This window comes from Camelina sativa, chromosome 15, assembly GCF_000633955.1.
Source record: "Camelina sativa cultivar DH55 chromosome 15, Cs, whole genome shotgun sequence".
Lineage (NCBI taxonomy): Eukaryota > Viridiplantae > Streptophyta > Magnoliopsida > Brassicales > Brassicaceae > Camelina > Camelina sativa.
In genome coordinates, this window is record NC_025699.1 from 30480193 (window position 1) to 30498607 (window position 18415).

Consider the following 18415-nt stretch of genomic DNA (forward strand, 5'->3'; position numbering starts at 1 on the left):
CATTTCGTATCACTGATGATGCCTTACTTTTATAACTTTTTTGTTCTTCTATATTATAATGTTTAATCCAAAAGTTGCGTTTGGACTCTTTCATAATGATATGGTTATAATTTTAAATTTTTATAATTTAAAATTTTGATCTATCATATATTTATCATATTCTTAAAAATATCAAATTAAATTATTTTTAAATATTTCAAATTAAATTATTTAAAAAGTTTATTATATAATATATAAAGTTATACAATTCTACAAAAAAAATATGAAAGTGAATTTAAATATTCAAACTTTTATTCGTTATACAGTCAAAATTTTAGTTGAATATATATTTTTTTTAAAGAATAAAATTATAAAGCTTGAATATTTTATAGATTGAACAATTTATATTGGTTTTAATAGTATAACTTTGAAAAATGACTTTATAGTATGATTTCAATGTCTGATAAATCAAAGTTCATGCCCATTCGTATTCAGAATCATTTTGGTCATTTTTCATAGTATGACTTTGAATCTTTGCCTAGTTTTCTTAGGCAATGTGGTTGAGATATTTTATATATTTTTTTATTCATCAGTTGAGCAATATATTTCTGTTTTAAAAAGTTTAAATTACATCATATGCAGAAAAAATCATAAATTTTATTAACTAAATATATTATATAATAATTTAAATATAAAATCAAACAAAAGTGAAAGAAGAATCACATATGTTTGTTTTAATTAGGTTGAAAGATTTCCTTATCTTTTAAATGTTACCTATAATTGATTTTATATGTTACTATAGTTAACTAAATGCATATTATCCCTAATTACCAAAAATTAAACTAACCTATATATTATGATACACCTAAATCATGTATGTCATAAGTCTATAACCAAAAAATCATGTATATACCTATTATATAGTCTAAAAAAAAATATTGTACTTCCGAAATATTAAATAGGGGATATATAACTTATCAGATTTCTTAGAATTGATAAAGAGTTCATTTTGTAAGATAGCTGTAGTCTCTAAGAGGGGGTATTGAACTTGGATTTAGTAGGATTTTAAGATTTTAGAATTTTGAAAGATTTGATTGAGTTTTTAAGGAGATTTGATTAGTTTTTAAAGTTTTTATATTTAAAATACAATAAAATGAATATGATTCTGTAAGATTTTGTTATTAAACTTAAGTGATTTTAGAATATTTTGGAAAAAAAAAGTGTGATCTCGACGTCTCGTTTTACTCTGAAAAATAAACACAGGCTCTCTTATGTAGTACTCTCTAAAATAATCCACAGAAAGGATAAAGTGTTTATTTTTTTAGTATCGAACATATGGGCAAAATTGATATACTTTGCGTTGCTTGGGAATTGATAAAGAGCTCATTTTGTTAGATAGCTGTAGTCTCTAACTCATGTTTATATACGATCTATATGTTAAGATACGAAAGTACCATCTTTTTTTTTGTGCAACCACGAAAGTACCCTCTAACTCATGTTTTTATATGATCTATATGTTACGAATTTACGATATAAACTATAAGCTTATCTAGTATGTGTCTTTGGGATCATATCTTATTTTTTCTTTTTTCTTTTGGTAAACAGGATCTCTTAATTAGTGTATCTGTATCTAGTCAAAGCAACAATTCTAAAAGAGAATCTAAGAATTTATTAAAATTATTAAGAGTAACCAAAATATCAAAATGCCGTTCTAAATTTAGTACAAATTTTTTAAAAATATAAATCTAACTTGGTTTAAGAATTCTCAAGAGTAAAAAAAAGAAATAGATATAGTTAAATGACTTTCTCTTTAGAAATATATCTTTAAATAAAACATTTTGACTTTTGTTGAAGATATCAAAATTAAGTCAAAAGCCATAAAATTTTGGAAATGCATTTAAAATCTTATTTTACTTTGCAAGGTAAAATAAATTATATAATGAAATGTGTCTTTTTGTCAATCTAACATGGGATAAAAAGAAGTTGATGGTATTATATTGTAATATGTTTTTTATATACTATGTTAAAAACAAATCAACAATTCAAAAGGTTAATTTAAGAATATTATATATTATGTTAAAAACAAATCAACAATTCAAAAGTTAATTTAAGAAAAAATATATATCTATGCAAATTTATAGTTCGACAGAGAAATCAAGCTTAACCCACCAACGCAACTTCTATATATAGATTAGCCAAGATAATGTTTTCTTCCACAACACAATAAATGCCCAAAATGAATAAAATGTCGTTTTTTGGTTATATTTTCATCGTACTCGCACTATTCTCCGATTTAACCCAAGCCTATCGTCACACTCCGGCTGAACCGCCAAGAGCTAGCGAAAACGGTGATGTCAAACCGCAAGAAACGCTCGTCGTTCACAATAATGCCCGAGCCATGGTTGGAGTCGGACCAATGGTGTGGAACCAGAGCCGTCTCTATGTTTTTTGGGGCCACAAGCAAATTTTAAAAAGGGGCTGCTTATATTAAAAAAAAAAAAAAAATTAAAAAAAACTAAAACAGTGAGATGTTTATAAAGTTACAAAAAAAAGAATAAAAAGTTAGCACTTAGTTTTGAATCGGAGTCCTCAAACTTTTTTGGAAAGGTTTTTACCACTGGACTAAAGAAACTTTTTGAAAAATAGGGCCGAAAAAATCTTATAAAATATGTGGCCGCAAGCATATGCTTCATTGGCCTGGCCTTTGGGCCGGCTCTCTGTGGAACGAAACTCTTGCGATATATGCACAGAGCTACGCAGATGAACGGGCCAGAGACTGTGCCATGAAGCATTCCTCGGGACCATTCGGCGAGAATCTAGCTGCGAGTTGGGGAACAATGAGCGGTCCGGTCGCTACTGAGTATTGGATGACGGAGAAGGAAAACTACGATTATGACAGCAACACGTGTGGTGGTGATGGAGTGTGTGGACATTACACTCAGATCGTGTGGCGTGACTCGGTTCGACTAGGTTGTGGATCGGTGAGATGTAAGAATGATGAGTACATTTGGGTGATTTGTAGCTATGATCCTCCGGGGAACTACATCGGCCAACGTCCCTATTAATGATTCGATTTTATAACGAATTAAAAATATATTATGGTCATGCATGTGATTGTAAGGAAAATTGATAGTGTTAAAGACGTTTCTTAACAACATTTAGTTTACCAAAAAAAACGGATTTGGATTCTAAATTGATACTTATTAATGTAGGAAATGCAACCACGTATATCACCTTTGTCAATTCGTACAAGTTATCCTCGAAATTGTATACTCTCTACATTTATCTCAGCCATTAACACTCAGGGGGGGTGTATTCAAACCATGATTTTGGAGAATTTGATGAGATTTAGGAAATTTAGAATTTTGATAGATTTTTGGGAAGTTCATATGATTTTCTGTAAAATTCTTTCAAATCCCACCTAAAACCATGAGATTTGAATTTCTGTATTTTTAACTAAACAAATCCTACAGAATCCTCCAGAATCCTAAAAGTTATTAAAATCCTAAGCCACAAAACTGTTTTGAATAACAGTGGATTTTAAAGTAGATTTTTAAATAATCAGTTCAATAACAAGAGATTTTAATGGATTTTAAAGTAGATTTTTAAATCATCAGTTCAATAACAGTGGATTTTAATAGACTTTTTAAAATCCATGATTGAATAACATAGAATTTGTAAATTTCATACAAATCACTTAAAATGTCAAGTTGAATACACCCCCTTCAGTCTCATGACCGACATTGAGTTCCTACTTATTATATATGAAACAACCTATTGTTCACGTGAGACATGTACATATATATATGTCTCTCTTTACTAATCAATTAAATCGATCAAAACCAGATTTGTTACGGGTATCAATTTCTGTTATTTTTATAAAAAAAATAAAGTTGTCATATAATTTCGATCGGTTATCCTATTCACGGGTGTGATAATTAAACTAGAGAGATAGAAATTAAAGCTTGTAACGTAAGAGAATTATCAAATCGATAAATAAACTCGCGGTGTTATACTTTATTTTATTTTTGTCGTTCTTATGTTTTCTTTTTTTGGTAAAAGGTTAAGATTTATACCAATTTTCTGTTTTTTCTGTACAATAGATAAAAAGATTAAAAAGGGAAATTAATACAACTGAAGTAAGAAGCTAAAAGGGAGGAGGAAGAGGTTGTTGATCCTGGGAGAGCTAGCAGGCGATCACGAATCGTACGATCAACCCCGGCTTGAACTTGAAGAGAAGAAGTCGAGATGTTTGTGAATAGCCTAGCATTCCTTTCACGCCATATGAGATAACATGTGACTTGGAGGACCAACTTGACGATGGATGCAGAGCGGGGAACTGTAGGGTGCATCTGTTGAAGAATCCAGGTGGAGATAGAGGTTAATCCCAAGGGAGGAGACGGAAAGATTGAGGTGAGAGTTGCCATGAAAGCCTGCTGAGAGTCAGACCTTGCCGCGGGCATCCACCATTCTCCATTACGCACTGCGTCTGACACTGATGCATTGTTCCTAATACGCAATTTTCTCGGCCCATTACCTTCAATGAAGTCTACCAAAGGACCAAGTCCGCACCAATGATCGTACCAAAATGAAGCACTACGTCCATTCCCAATCTCGCATCAAATAAACTCCTTTAAACTAGGCTTGAGTTGCAGCATACATCTCACCGTACGAGACAGTCTTGGAGATTCCTCCAAAATCCAAAAACTCTTCCTGTGGAAAACATTACCTTTTAACCAGGCTACCCACAACGACCCTACATTCGCAAAGAAATTCCAGAGCAACTTGAGCTGGAAAACAACCTGGAACTCTTCCAAGCGTCGGATACCCAAGCCTCCTTCCTCCTTCGGTCGGCAAACATCTTGCCAAGCCACTCGAGCTCTTTGCGCGCTTCCCACCTTGTTCTTCCATAAGAAAGCAGCACACAAGGAGTCCACTTTTTCATAAAATTTCTTTGGCAAATTAAACACTGAGCTCCAAAAGTTCACCATTCCATAGATAACTGAGGAGATGAGTCTGACTCTGCCAGCAAAGGATAAAGATTTTACAGTCCATGAATGCAGCTTAGACGTGATTTTCTCAAAAAACGGTTGTAGAGTGGCAAAGGATATTCTCCCAGGGTTGAGAGGTAAGCCCAAGCATCTAGTCAGGAAAGAGCCCACTGCAATACCAGAGAACGCACTTAAATCAGCAACCTCAACAGCAGAGTATCCCCCAAAGTAGATTTCTGATTTGGTTGGATTCATGTCCAAGCCGCTGAGCCGTTTGAACTGTCGCATAACTTCTCCAACACCAGCCAAAGAGCGCCTTGCTCCATCAGTAAATATCAACAGATCATCAGCAAAGAGAAGATGGGTCACCTGAGGAAAGGAACAGTGAGGGTGCAAGCTAATGCTGCCATTTGATGCCGCTACCTCGATAGGCTTAGAGAGAACCTCCATTACTAAGATGAAAAGGTAAGGAGAGATAGAGTCCCCTTGACGAAAGCCTTTTTTCCCAGAGAAGTATCATGCCAGTTCCCCATTGATGGCCACTGAGAACTTTGGTGAGGAAATGCATTCCTTGATCCAGCTGCAGAAGAGGGGAGGAAAGTTCTGGGCTTCAAGGATTTTGAGCACCAAGTCCCAACACACTGTGTCGAAGGTTTTCCGGATATCAACCTTGACCATACAACTTCTCAAGCAATTTGGTTTCTGATAGTATTTAATCAGCTCCGATGCTAGGAGGATATTCTCGCCCAAGCTTCTACCCTTTAGAAAAGCTGCTTGGTTTGGATTGATACACTCTAGCAGGATAGGCTTCATTCTGTTTGCGATGAGCTTAGAGATGACTTTGTAAATCAGGTTGCAGCAACTTATAGGCCGGAAATCACTCAACTGGCAGGCCTCCGGAACCTTTGGTATCAGAGCAATTATAGTGCAATTCAGATCATTGAGCAACCGACCATTACAAAAAAATTCCTGCACCGCTTCCACTATTGTTTCGCTAATTACATCCCATGATGCACGAAAAAACTCGACTGAGAAGCCATCCGGGCCTGGAGTTTTATTCAAGGGCATAGCGTATACCACCACCTTGATTTCCTCAGGTGTTACTCCTTTTTGGAGAGCTTGAATTTGAGAGTCAGAGAATCTAAAAGGTAGGAGGTCCCTGAGTTCATCAACTGAAACTGGAGAGAGTGGGAGGTCAGTGTTTACCAAGATGCCTTCAAAATAGGCTGCAGCGTAAGCCTTTATCTCCGATATGTCTACTATCCTTCGTCCTGTCGGTCGAGGGTTGAGGGTCGATCGCAGGTCAGCTCCGATATGTGGTTCCGAGCTGCCTGTTGTGTCACCGACTTGTGAAAGAAGGATGTATTCTTGTCCCCCAAGCTGAGCCAGAGGATTATCGACTCTTGGCGATAAAATTTCTCCTCCGCAGATATTAACGTTTGCCATAGTGTCCTTGCTTCATGCTCCTCCATGACTGCTTGAGTATCAGGAACAGATAGGACCCTTCTTTGAAGATCTGCCACTATTCCAGCTTGAGTCTTAACCCTCTTACTGATGTCACTGTAATGTTGCTTATTTAGCAACCTCGGGATAATTTTAAGCTTCCGCATCGACCTTACAAGTTTGAATTGGCAAGTACTCTGAATAGCAAGAGGGTCCCAGTTCTGCGAGATTGAGTCCTTAAATTGGGGGTGATCCAGTACATACTGAAAGAACTTAAACGGCTTCCTCACTCTGCTCCTTAGTGAAGGAAGGTGGAAGAGACAGGCTGCATGATCTGATTATAGTGGCTCCAAGAATTCAGCAAAAGAGTCAGGAAAGCAATCAGCCCAAGCTTGGTTAATGAGAGCATGATTAATCTTCTTAGTTGTGGGACTGACTTCCTGATTATTCCACCAAGTGAAAGGTAGGCCTTTAGCTTGAGCTTCAAACAAATTGGACTCCTGCAGAGCCAAAGTAAAGTCATCTATCCCCGAGGCATCCACATCATTAGTCAAGAAGTCCGAGTGCTGAGAGGTCCTTAGTATTTGGTTAAAATCTCCAACCACTGCCCATGGACATCGACTTACTGGAGTATTAGAGTTCAACCAACAAGCTCATCCCATAAAGGATGTCGATCCTCCACCACATTGAAACCGTAAGCAAAAGTGACTGTGATAGATAAACTTAACGACTGAATATAAAAGCCGCAGGTGATAAGCTGAGGAGAAACCTGATAAACTACCATAGATCCCAAAGAATCCCAGCAAACAACAATCCTAGTTGTGCTGTGCTGGTCAAAATTACCAAAAAAATTTCCATCCAACAGGAAGTGCTCTAGCTACTCTTTCCTGCATTTACATGCCGAATATGCGTTTCTAAGAATACTCTAAAATGTGGCTTATGGAGGTTAATCCATTGCTTTGTAAAGTTCTGACGTCTGGTACTATTCAGACCTCGAATATTCCACACAAAAAACATATTTATAATATTAGTGTGACAGAATGACCTTGCGACCACTCTTCCTACTCTTCCTGCGTGAAACCAGGATAAAGGGGCTTCATGATCATTATCGACTCCCTCCCGCTGCTCAGGGGATGGTGAGGCCAAGCTATCAGAGATATCTCCAGTATTATCATCCTTACCAATCGTTGGTAGTGCAAGAGCTACGACAGTACCACTTCCCCCGTCACTCACAGCATCTGCTACACATTTCCCAGGATCTGCCATATCCACAGACGGATGCACTACCGGATGCTCTTCCATAGGATCCGGCACACTTTCAACCTCTCCATCAGGCACACTTTGAACCTCTCCATCAGGCACGTCCAACACATATTGTACTGAGTCTTTCCATTCCTTAACCTTCCACACAAGCTGGGATTGACCCTTACGTGATCTGTCTACTGACCTTCCTTGGCAAGACCGACGATGACTCCTTGGTCTGCTACGAGATCGTATAGTCCGCCTCTTTTAGGGGTTAGTGAGCACTACCTTGGAGGGGCAACGAAAAATGTCATGTCCATAAGCTTTGCACGCCGAGCAGCGAGGAGGGAGCCAGGGATATGACACATCAATTTCCACTTCACGACCGTTGTAAAATCCCGTGATGATCTTTGGTCAGGTCCACCCTGACAAGTATCTTTGCCACTTCAAAAGTCTCCTTCCTCTCCGTCTCTGGAGCTACAGCAATTGGCTTATCAAGGGCAGTGGCTAAGCGACTGAGACTCTGCTTGTTGAATAACAAGTAGGGAACACCACGAAGTTCTGCAGTAATAGACGCAGAGGTTATAGGGGGAGTCTCCAGGGTGAACTCATGTGACCACGCAGAGACGAACATGGGATAACCCGCTATGTTCTAGACATTGCGACTCAAAAGGATTTATCTGGTCCTAGGATTCGTAACCCTAAGCAGGAAGGCCCCATTGCAAATGTTATGCACGAATATACGCGAACCAGAACAAGCCCATAAAGCATTTACCACTCCAATTACCCTTCCCATATCTAGAGGATTTCCATGAAATTGGGCGAAAATGAAATCCTTGAACTCTTCTCTAGCAGATTCAATGTTCTCGTCAGGAATGAGGACGAAAGGAACACCAGTGATGTGCTGAGTGGGGGAACCAACTTCTTCAAGCTGAGAGGAGGCACCAAAAAGGCTGGTCCACCGCTTATTCGACGGGGGTTGAGCCTGAGCTTGGGCAGTATTCCGGGGTTGAGTTGCAGGGGAGGACCCAACGGTTTCCGAGAGATTTTGGCCGGAGACTAAAGCCTCGACAGCAGCCGGGGGTTGACCAGAAGTCACCCGAGGAGAGATCTCAAAAGGAGAGGTTTGGTTACCGTCAAGCTCGACATTCGAGGAGGGATGCAGAACCGGGTCTGCAGAGGAAGCATCCACAGGGGATGAGGACTGAGTTACCGGAACCTCCAAGGCGGCCAGATCTGCCGGATCTGTGATCCTGGAAATCACTTCAGATTTACCAGATCTAGACGGCTGACCTACCACAGCCGAGATACGAGTGAATTGCGATGTACCGAGAACCAAAGAACAAGGGCGAGTGGAGCTCTTCCTTTTCTTTTTTGACTTCGCTTTAGTCTTAGCCATCAGAATTTTCTCATCTACTGGCGTGAGGCCGGCAAACGAAGACGATTAGGGTTACGAAAGTCAATCGCCTTTTTTATCTCCTTTTTTAGAGAGAGAAAATACTCTTCCTGTGCTGGAACTCTTCTCTTTCGTTCTTATGTTTTTCTTGATTTATCTCCAACTCCAAGCAAGAGAACGATACAAACTCTCAGTTACGTGATTGACAAATTGTTTCTTTTAAATTTTATTATTTCCTCAAGTATTTTATTTGTTTGATATATTAACGTGCATGTCAAAGACCCAATCAGATCTAATCAGTTACTAGAACATTTGAATATTGGACGTAACTAAGCAATAATAATAATCTATATATAATAGCAAACTCATTTACGAGGGTCTGCTAGATCATATTTCTAATCCAATGGTTGAGATCAATTTTATTATTGATCTAAAGGTTGTCGTTTATTATCAAAAGCTGATTAAACCAAAATATGTGACTTTTCAATTGCAACCTTTGTGATTATGTTCTTTTGTGAACCATCACGTCGGTTTATGTCTTCTCCCATCTCTACGATGCCACCTTATGCAAATTTTGCCCTCTCGCGTCAATTGGTTTACATATATATATAATTCTAAACACTGGTGTCTTTTTTTCTAAACAAAAAAAAAAGTTTTAGTTGTGGAATATTTGTGTCTGGTTTATAAATTACTTAAGTCTCCGATCATATGGTCCTATTAGTATCCTTTCTAAATTTGCTGGGTGGATTGAGTTTGTTTCTCCTTTACTTTGATACGCGAATTACCTTTCCAGATATTACTGGTTCACAATCAATATTCCGGTGCTGTATTAATCATTTTTACTTTTTAATGATTTGTTTATTGTGACGTTATAACTTGCTACCATGCATCTTTTGAATGTACATTTTTTCCCTATCTCTCGCAATTCTCTCACCATCTTCATCATCTTCTCCTCATGAAACCAAGTTTATCTTGCTGCATGTGATTGTTTTTAGAGATCGTCCTTTTGTCGAGAAGGATTATCCTTAATTAACCATCGCCAATGTTATCGTTTTATTCACTTCAGTGATTCTTCGTTTCCATATAACGATTTTTGCGGATGATCAAAATGACAATGAAAATTAAATATAGATAGAATTTTCTGTGTTCAACCGGTCAACCCTCTCTTTTATTGCTTTACATTGATATGTGCTAGTGCTATCTGCACATGTAGATACTCATATCCATTAATGTATATATTATATAATTGTTCAATTCGATTGTTCATATTCACAAGAATGGAATGGTAACTATTTTATTTTGACGAATCTAATATGTTCAACATATTTGTTTTTGATGTCTACTAATACTTATCTTCCAGAGAAAAATCACGACCTCTTCCCAACGACACTTTAGGATTGATCTGAGATAAAGAGTACACTTTGATGGAAAAAAGTTAGTAAAAGAAATGCCCAAAGAAGAAAAAAGGATATCAAATAGCTGGGCCACGAAACTAAGTTTAAATCCATTCTTAAAAGTTTAAATATTTGATCAATTACCAACTAATATAGTTTGATTATTAACAGTTCAATATTCGCATACTTTCGTTGCTGCATGCTAAGAAAAAAAAAAATTCTCTCATCAACCAAAGGTGAAATATATTCATAATATGAGTAGTACAAAAAGAGTGTTTAACTAAGCTATATACGTGTTGAGGATGAATATAGAAACACCTTAACTTAAAGAAAGATACCTTGCAATGGAGTGATTTTCGATCCTCTAGAATTCGGACTTTTTTTGTCTAATAATTAGTACTTATCATTTACCCATCACTATATATAAATTAGCACACAATAAAAAAACGACTAAATTAGTTGAAAGCTGAAATTTGAAATACTATTTTATATATTAATTTTTTATACAATGATGAATAAAAATAAATAAAAATTAACAATTTGAATAAATGTCACCAAAAGTTGTGTGTTTTTAATCGTATATTTTGGATAATTATCCAAAAAAAATCTGTAGAAAAATTTAATTGTGTTTTGTTATGAAAAGTTGCAATTGTTCATTTTAACTGTGTTTTTGTAAGTTGCAACTGTTCATTGTAGATTTGTGTTTATTCGAATGTTCGTATCTTTTAAAATTTATATTTTTTAATCTCAATAGTTTTTATAGTTTTCTAAATTATTCTCTAACATTCATTCTTTTAAAAGTAAAGAGAGTCCTCCACTTTTTGATTTAACAAAAGATTTTTGAAATGATGAATCTAATTTACTACTTTTATTTAATTTTAAATATAAAAATTTAATATCTAGAGTTTTTTCCAAGAGTTAGATGGATTATATTGAGTTTTTGGATTTGACTTTTGAATATAGTGATAAAAAGGCCGTCTATTTAAAAGCAGTTTATATGGGTTGCATAAATAAAAATTTGGATGATGCATTAACATCACTACAAAGTCCAGAACTGGAAAGTTATCCTCAAGCTATATGTCTATCTTGTATATATTTCACTTGTGTTGGACGCTTTAATTGTAGTAAATGTGATATGAATCGTCTTAAATTTTAATTTTTTCTACATAAAAATTCAACTTTTAGAAGAAAAATAATGTTTCAATTCTTCAATATAAAAGAATGACCTTTTTCGTTAAATTTTTTTCTTATATTTATTTTTAAACAATCATACAGTTGCGTCTATTCATGGTAGAGTTGTGTCTTCTACCATAATATATTTATTTTAAAAAAATCATACGGTTACATTTGTTTATTGTAGAGTTATGTCTTTTATAATAAAAATATATATAATAATAACAATCTGAATAAATTCCAATAGCAGTCACGATTTGTTGTCGTACCTTTTCATTAGATATTATATATATATATATATTTGAAAAAATATCATACGGTTGCATCGGTTCATTGTAAAATTGTATTTTTTACCGTAAAAAAAAATCATATGGTTGCTTATGTTCATTGTAGAGTTATGTCTTTTTCACCATATAAATATCAAACATAATTTTTGCAATCAAATATTTAATATTTATGATATTTTAGTCTTGCTTATTATTTTCTTCTTTTGAGATATTTTTTAATTTTATTATTTAACATATAATAAATAATTTTATAACAAATAATTATAAATTTGAAATTTAAGTTAACTTGTTTGAAATATTTTTCCCGCGATATTATAGGGGTCTGAGTCTTAGAAATTAACTTATCCGCACGGCAACGCGCGGGTCTACTACCTAGTACCAAAAAAGGAAGACTTGATTTTGTTTATTACCCGGGAAAATTTCGAGGTAATAAGAAGTATTGAAATGGAAACTTCGAGCGAAGAAATTAGGGTTTGGTTTGGACAAAAGCAGATATTGTGTTGCTTCCTCCTGGTGGTGACGAAGAATGACAACGAGTTTTATTTTTTTTCCTTGTCTCGTCTGTTGTGAAGATGGGCCTAATGGGCCTTAACTCAATACATATAGGGCTAGTGATTTCATAAAAATTGTTTTGGTTTTGATAATCATTTTTTTCTAAGACCATTTTTAACGCCAAAACATTTACCCTGTTCTTGGGCTTTTTAAATTGCAAAATAGTGAATAGTGGGCTTAGATCACTCAAAACTGTTCTGAAATAAGAACAGTTTTTAGGTTGTTCTTGTGCGACGTGGGGAATTTCTATTGGACAAATATTTTGGTAGGTGGAGAGATATCTCGTGTCTTCGGTATTGTCGACATAGTTTTTTTTTCTTCTCTCCCAACTGCGAAACGGCGAAACGGCGATCTCATCTCCGTTCTTCTCTCCCAACGGCGAAACGGCGATCTCATCTCCGCTGTCTCCTCGTCGAAGCCCAGTGATTCCTCTGTCTCATCGGCAATCTCTCCGTCTACTCTATCTCCGTCGTATCGCCGTCTACTCGTCTCTTCTATCTCGGTCGTATCGCCGTCTACTCGTCTCCTCTGTCTCATCGGCGATCTCTCCGTCTACTCGTCTCCTCTGTCTCGGGTGGCTCGCAAATCTCATCTCCGGTAAACAAAGGCGAAGGTAATCACATCTCCCGAATTTCATCGATGTTTCATCGATTTGGGTTTTTCAAATCTATGTATTAGAATTATGTTTTGAGTCAATATTGAGAGTTGTGTGTTGTTTGAGTCAATTTTGAGTGTTGTGTTGTTTGAGTCAGTTTTTATGATGCTTTAGCCTTTGGTTTAGGGTTCAATCTCGTGTCTTTGAATTAGAGTCAATTTTGAGTGTCATCTGTTGTTTGAGTCAAACCTTTTTAGTGTCGTGTGTTGAGTGAGTCAGTTTTGTTGATGTTTTAGCCTTTGCTTTAGGGTTCAATATCGTGTCTTTGAATTAGAGATTATTTTGAGTGTCGTGTGTTGTTTGAGTCGAACCTTGTAAGTCAATTTCGCTTATGTTTGAGTGGAAACATTAATCGATTTTGCTTGTTTGTTTATGAGCCTTGTAGGTGAAGGTTATACAAGGGAAATTAAATCGGATATTCATCATCAAACCTGCAACATCAAACGAAAGTAATCACAAGGTAAGTGTATATTGATAGTAAACAGCCAACAATTGAGTGTAGTTGTTGTTTATATAGGAAAGGTTTTAAACTTTGTTTATTTCATTGGTGTTGCGGTTTAGTAAGTGTTGTGTGATTGCTTGTTTAGTCTCGGATGTTATAAAGTTAGTAGTGTCAGTGTTGTGTGAATGGTTGTTTATCTCGGTTTTTTTTAAGTAAGTAGCGTTAGTGTTGAGTGATTGAGTCTTGAGTCTTGAGTCTTAAAACGTTTAAAACTTTAGTCTTGAGTCTTAAAACTTTGAAAACCTAATTGAAATCCTTTAAAACTTTGAAAACCTAATTGAAAACCTTTAAAACTTTTAAAACTTTAAAAACTTTTAAAAAACACTCAATGACCATTATTTACTTCTGATTTGACTGAAGTAGGTAATGGTTATTGCTTGATTTAAAGACTCTAACAACAAAAAACTTTTGAATTAATGATCCTCTTACCTTCTCTATATTACATCCAATCTCTAGTAAGCTTCTTCATTGTATAAGACCTTTCTTATATGCTTCTTCCAATCTCTAATAAGCTTCTTTCTTCTTTAAGACCTTTCGCGTAAGCTTCTTCCTTCTTTAATAAGTCCGATTGCTATGGCATCAAACAATACTCCTAACAGCCAGTCTCAATCCTATTTTAGCCTACTAAACTTCCCCTATGACAGCTTTGCTCCCAATGTAAACACTAGTTCGTCTCAAATCCCTGCTTTTAGTTCGCAACCTAGTTCAGTGCCAACTCAACCTCCTAGTCAATCAGAAGAGACAGCAGAACAGCGTAGGGAGAGACGGTTATAGTCTTCACAAGATGACCTAGTCCTGATAAGCGCCTGGTTAAACACATCGAAGGATGCAGTAGTTGGGAATGGCCAAAAGGCAGGGTCCTTTTGGAACCGTATAGGAGACTTTTACGGTACAAGTAGTCATGTACGTGGTGGTGCTGAGCCTAGGCTCCCTGAACATTGTAGACAAAGATGGCAAAAAATCAGTAAGGAGGTGAGCCAATTCTGTGGAGCTTTTGCGGAGGCAGAGGGTGAGAAAGCTAGTGGGATGAACGATGTAGACGTTTTACAAAATGCTCACCAAATCTACACGAAGCTGTACAAGAAGAAGTTTGCTATGGAGTATGCGTGGACTGTGCTACGATTTGAACAGAAATGGGGAAACCTAGAGACTATGAACCCCACCCCAAAGACAACCAGTTCGAATAAAAGGAAAGCTGATGATGCTGCTGGATCGACAGGTTCTGTCGTTGGTGAGCACGAGAGCAGACCTCCGGGCATAAAGGCTACAAAAAAACTAAGGAACAAAGGCAAAGCTAAGGCTACACCATCTTTGGAGTTTAGTCAGATGTTTGAGTTAAAACAGAAGGACTTGGAGGGCATGAAACAACTCCAAAAGATGTCTATTCTTGACACTCTCATTGCCAAGAATGAAACCCTAGACGAAGATGAAAAAGCGCTTAAGAAGAAGCTAATGGCGGAATTGTTTTAACTTAGATGAAAACCCTCGAATGTTTGTTTAACTATGCTTGTTTGCTATGTTTTGTAATGAATACTATGCTTGTTTGTTTGATGGTGTAATCGTATGTTTCTTATGTTTTTAATGAATACTATGCTTGTTTCTTATGTTTGATGGTGTAATCGTATGATGGTGTATTTAATGAATACCTTATGTTTATGGTATATGTTTCTTATATGTGTGTTTATGAATAATATGATTGTTTGCTTTGGTCTAAATATATGTTTTCGTTATGATGATGTTTAATAACTCGGTGTGTTTTCCTTTTCAGGTTGAACAAGTCATGGATTGTTTATACGACTATGGTATAAACAGCCCTTTAGACGGTAGTAGCGATTCATCAGAAGAGGAGGCCGAGACTTGTTACTATCCTCCGGAACCAGCTCCTGCTATTGGTTTCACGAGTCTCTCTAGCCGTGTAGCTCAACCACTTCCTGCTAATGAGCCACAACTGAACCAGCTCAAGGACCAAGTGACCCAGCTCAACGACCAAATGATCCATCTCAAGTTACTTGTGGTCCAACTCAAGGCTCAAGTGATCCAACTCAAGGACCAAGTGATCCAGCTCAAGGACCATGTGATCAAGCTAAAGTAAATTTGTGTCATTATCAATTGTTGTTGTAAACCCGTGATCAATGTTGGTATTTGGATTTTTGTTTAGATTTCTCTCGTGATCATTTTCGGATTGTTGTTTTGGTCACATGTATTTGTTTTGGTCATGTATTTTCAGTAGTTGTTGTTAACCCGTGATCGGATTGTTTAGGCTTGGTATGTGGATTTTTGTTTAGACTTGATGTTTGGTCACATGTATTTGTTTAGACTTGATGTTTGGTCACATGTATTTGTTTAAGTATCTTTGGATTTTAGTTACAAATAGTTCGTCTCTCGTGATCAAATTCACATGCACCAAGCTCACACTCTCAATGTCCGAACTCACATGCACCAACTCACAAGCTCTATATATATGAGACGAGAGAACAACTCAAACTTACCAACTCAAACATACCAACTCTTCTCTCTTTTGTTCACCTTTTTTATTTTACTCAAGGTATTTGTAAAATCAAACCATTTTCTTCCTCTCACCAAAGACATTTTCTTTCTTAATCCTGTTATGGCATCTTCTTCCAACAATTTTCACTTCCATTATGATGCCAATAACGATAGTTTAAACCAATACTTTCAAGAGCAATTTAATAACCAATTTCAAGCTGTTGAAGAGGAAACTCCTGCCGAAAGGAAACCGCGTACATACATCGATAGAAAACGCGAAGAAGGGCATGAACGTTTGTGGAACGATTATTTTTCTGATAATCCGACATACAATGCTCACCAATTCCGCCGACGGTTTCGAATGAACAAACCATTGTTCTTGCGTATTGTGGATCGTCTCAGTCAAGAAGTTCCATATTTTAAGCCAAAAAGGGATGCAACCTTACGGAATGGTCTTTCACCGCTACAACAATGTACTGCAGCAATTCGACTATTAGCATATGGGGCTGCAACGGACTCGGTTGACGAATATATACGTCTTGCTGAATGTACTGCTCGTAAATGTTTGGAACATTTCGTCGTCGGAATAGTTGACTTGTTTGGCACTGAATACCTACGCCGACCCACACCAGAGGATCTTGAAAGGCTACTCTTTTATGGAGAAAAGCGGGGTTTTCCCGGGATGGTTGGAAGCATCGACTGTATGCACTGGAAGTGGAAAAATTGTCCAACCGCTTGGAAAGGAATGTATTCACGAGGCACCGGTAAGCCAACAATTGTTTTGGAGGCGGTAGCTTCACAAGATCTCTGGATATGGCACGCATTTTTTGGAGCTCCAGGTACTTGTAACGATTTAAATGTTCTTGATCAATCACCAGTTTTTAATGACATTATTTACGGTCGAGCTCCCGAAGTTACGTACTATGTCAACGGAAATGAGTATAATCTGGCTTACTATCTGACTGATGGTATTTACCCCGAGTGGGCAACATTTGTTAAATCCATCCCACAACCACAACACCCAAAGCATAAATTGTTTGCAGAACGTCAAGAAGGTGCAAGAAAAGATGTTGAGCGTGCATTTGGAGTCCTGCAATCTAGATTCGCCATGATTAAGAATCCAGCTCTTTTATGGTCAAAGGGTAAAATTGCATATATTATGAGAGCATGTCTAATACTCCATAATATGATTGTCGAAGATGAACGAGATTCATACACACTCTATGACGAACAAGAATTCCAACAAGATGATGGAACTGGAACTACTCCGGATCTTACATTTTCGGTAAATATGTCTTCAAATCTTGAGGGATTAGGTGATGGCCATACAATGATCCGTGATAGACAAGCACATCTCAATTTAAAGGAGGATTTGATTGAGCATATATGGAATAAATTTGGACCTTAAACTTCGTGGGATCTTCGTGGGATCTCAAACTTAGTGACTAACTCCCGGGCTGCGGACAAATAGGCTTCCATACGACCATCCTTTGTATCGTACTCCCCCAAAAACTGGTTGGTGACCAGCTGCGAATCGCAAAAAGCTCGAAGTCTGCGGACACCAATCCCCACTGCGAGGCGTAAGCCAGCTAGGAAGGATTCGTATTCGGCTTCATTGTTGGACGCGCTGAAAGCCAAGCGAAATGACTGCTCGATCACTTCGCCTGTAGGAGAAGTTAGGCGGACCCCAATTCCTGCTCCCGTCTTGGAAGAAGCACCATCAGCGTACAATGTCCACGGGGCTTTGACATCGCCGCTAACCGAAGAGGCTAGTGGGAGTTCGATCAAGAAATCAGCCAACACCTACGCCTTAGCATAGGTTCGAGTCCGGAACTCGATGTCATATTCACTCAACTCGACAGCCCATTTGGTTAGCTGCCCAGATTGGCTCGGGCTATGTAACACCGTTCGAAGTGGCTGAGTCGTGAGGATTACGATCGTATGGGACTGGAAATAAGGCCGCAGCTTTCTTGCCGAAGTGACCACTGCTAAGGCCAATTTTCCATCATAGGGTACCTGGACTCTGCTCCAGTGAAAGACTTGCTGATATAAAAAGTTGGTCTCTGCTCCCCCCTTTCCTCACGAACTAAGACTCCTCTGACTGCACTGTCCGATACGGCTACGTAAAGGAAGTGCGGCTCACCGAACTCGGGCTTAGCCAAGACCGGCAGTTCAGACAGGTAGGCTTTGAGCTGAGCGAAGGCCTCCTCGCACTTCGCATCCCACAAGAAGTTTTTTCCCCCTTTCCGTAATAGCTGGTAGAAAGGGAGGCATTTGTCCGTAGATCGAAAAATGAAGCGGTTGAGAGCTGCGA

The 18415-nt window shown here is 37.4% G+C and overlaps 2 protein-coding genes across 2 annotated transcripts; both read left to right on the forward strand.

The window, feature by feature from the left end:
- On the forward strand, positions 2216-3134 carry LOC104747944 (pathogenesis-related protein 1-like). The gene is made up of 2 exons (XM_010469651.2): positions 2216-2407; positions 2706-3134. The coding sequence occupies exons 1-2, from the start codon at positions 2216-2218 to the stop codon at positions 3042-3044; spliced, it is 531 nt and encodes a 176-aa protein (XP_010467953.2). The 3' UTR covers positions 3045-3134.
- Positions 14188-15084, forward strand: LOC104748960 (glutathione S-transferase T3-like). The gene is made up of 2 exons (XM_010470527.1): positions 14188-14271; positions 14440-15084. The coding sequence occupies exons 1-2, from the start codon at positions 14188-14190 to the stop codon at positions 15082-15084; spliced, it is 729 nt and encodes a 242-aa protein (XP_010468829.1).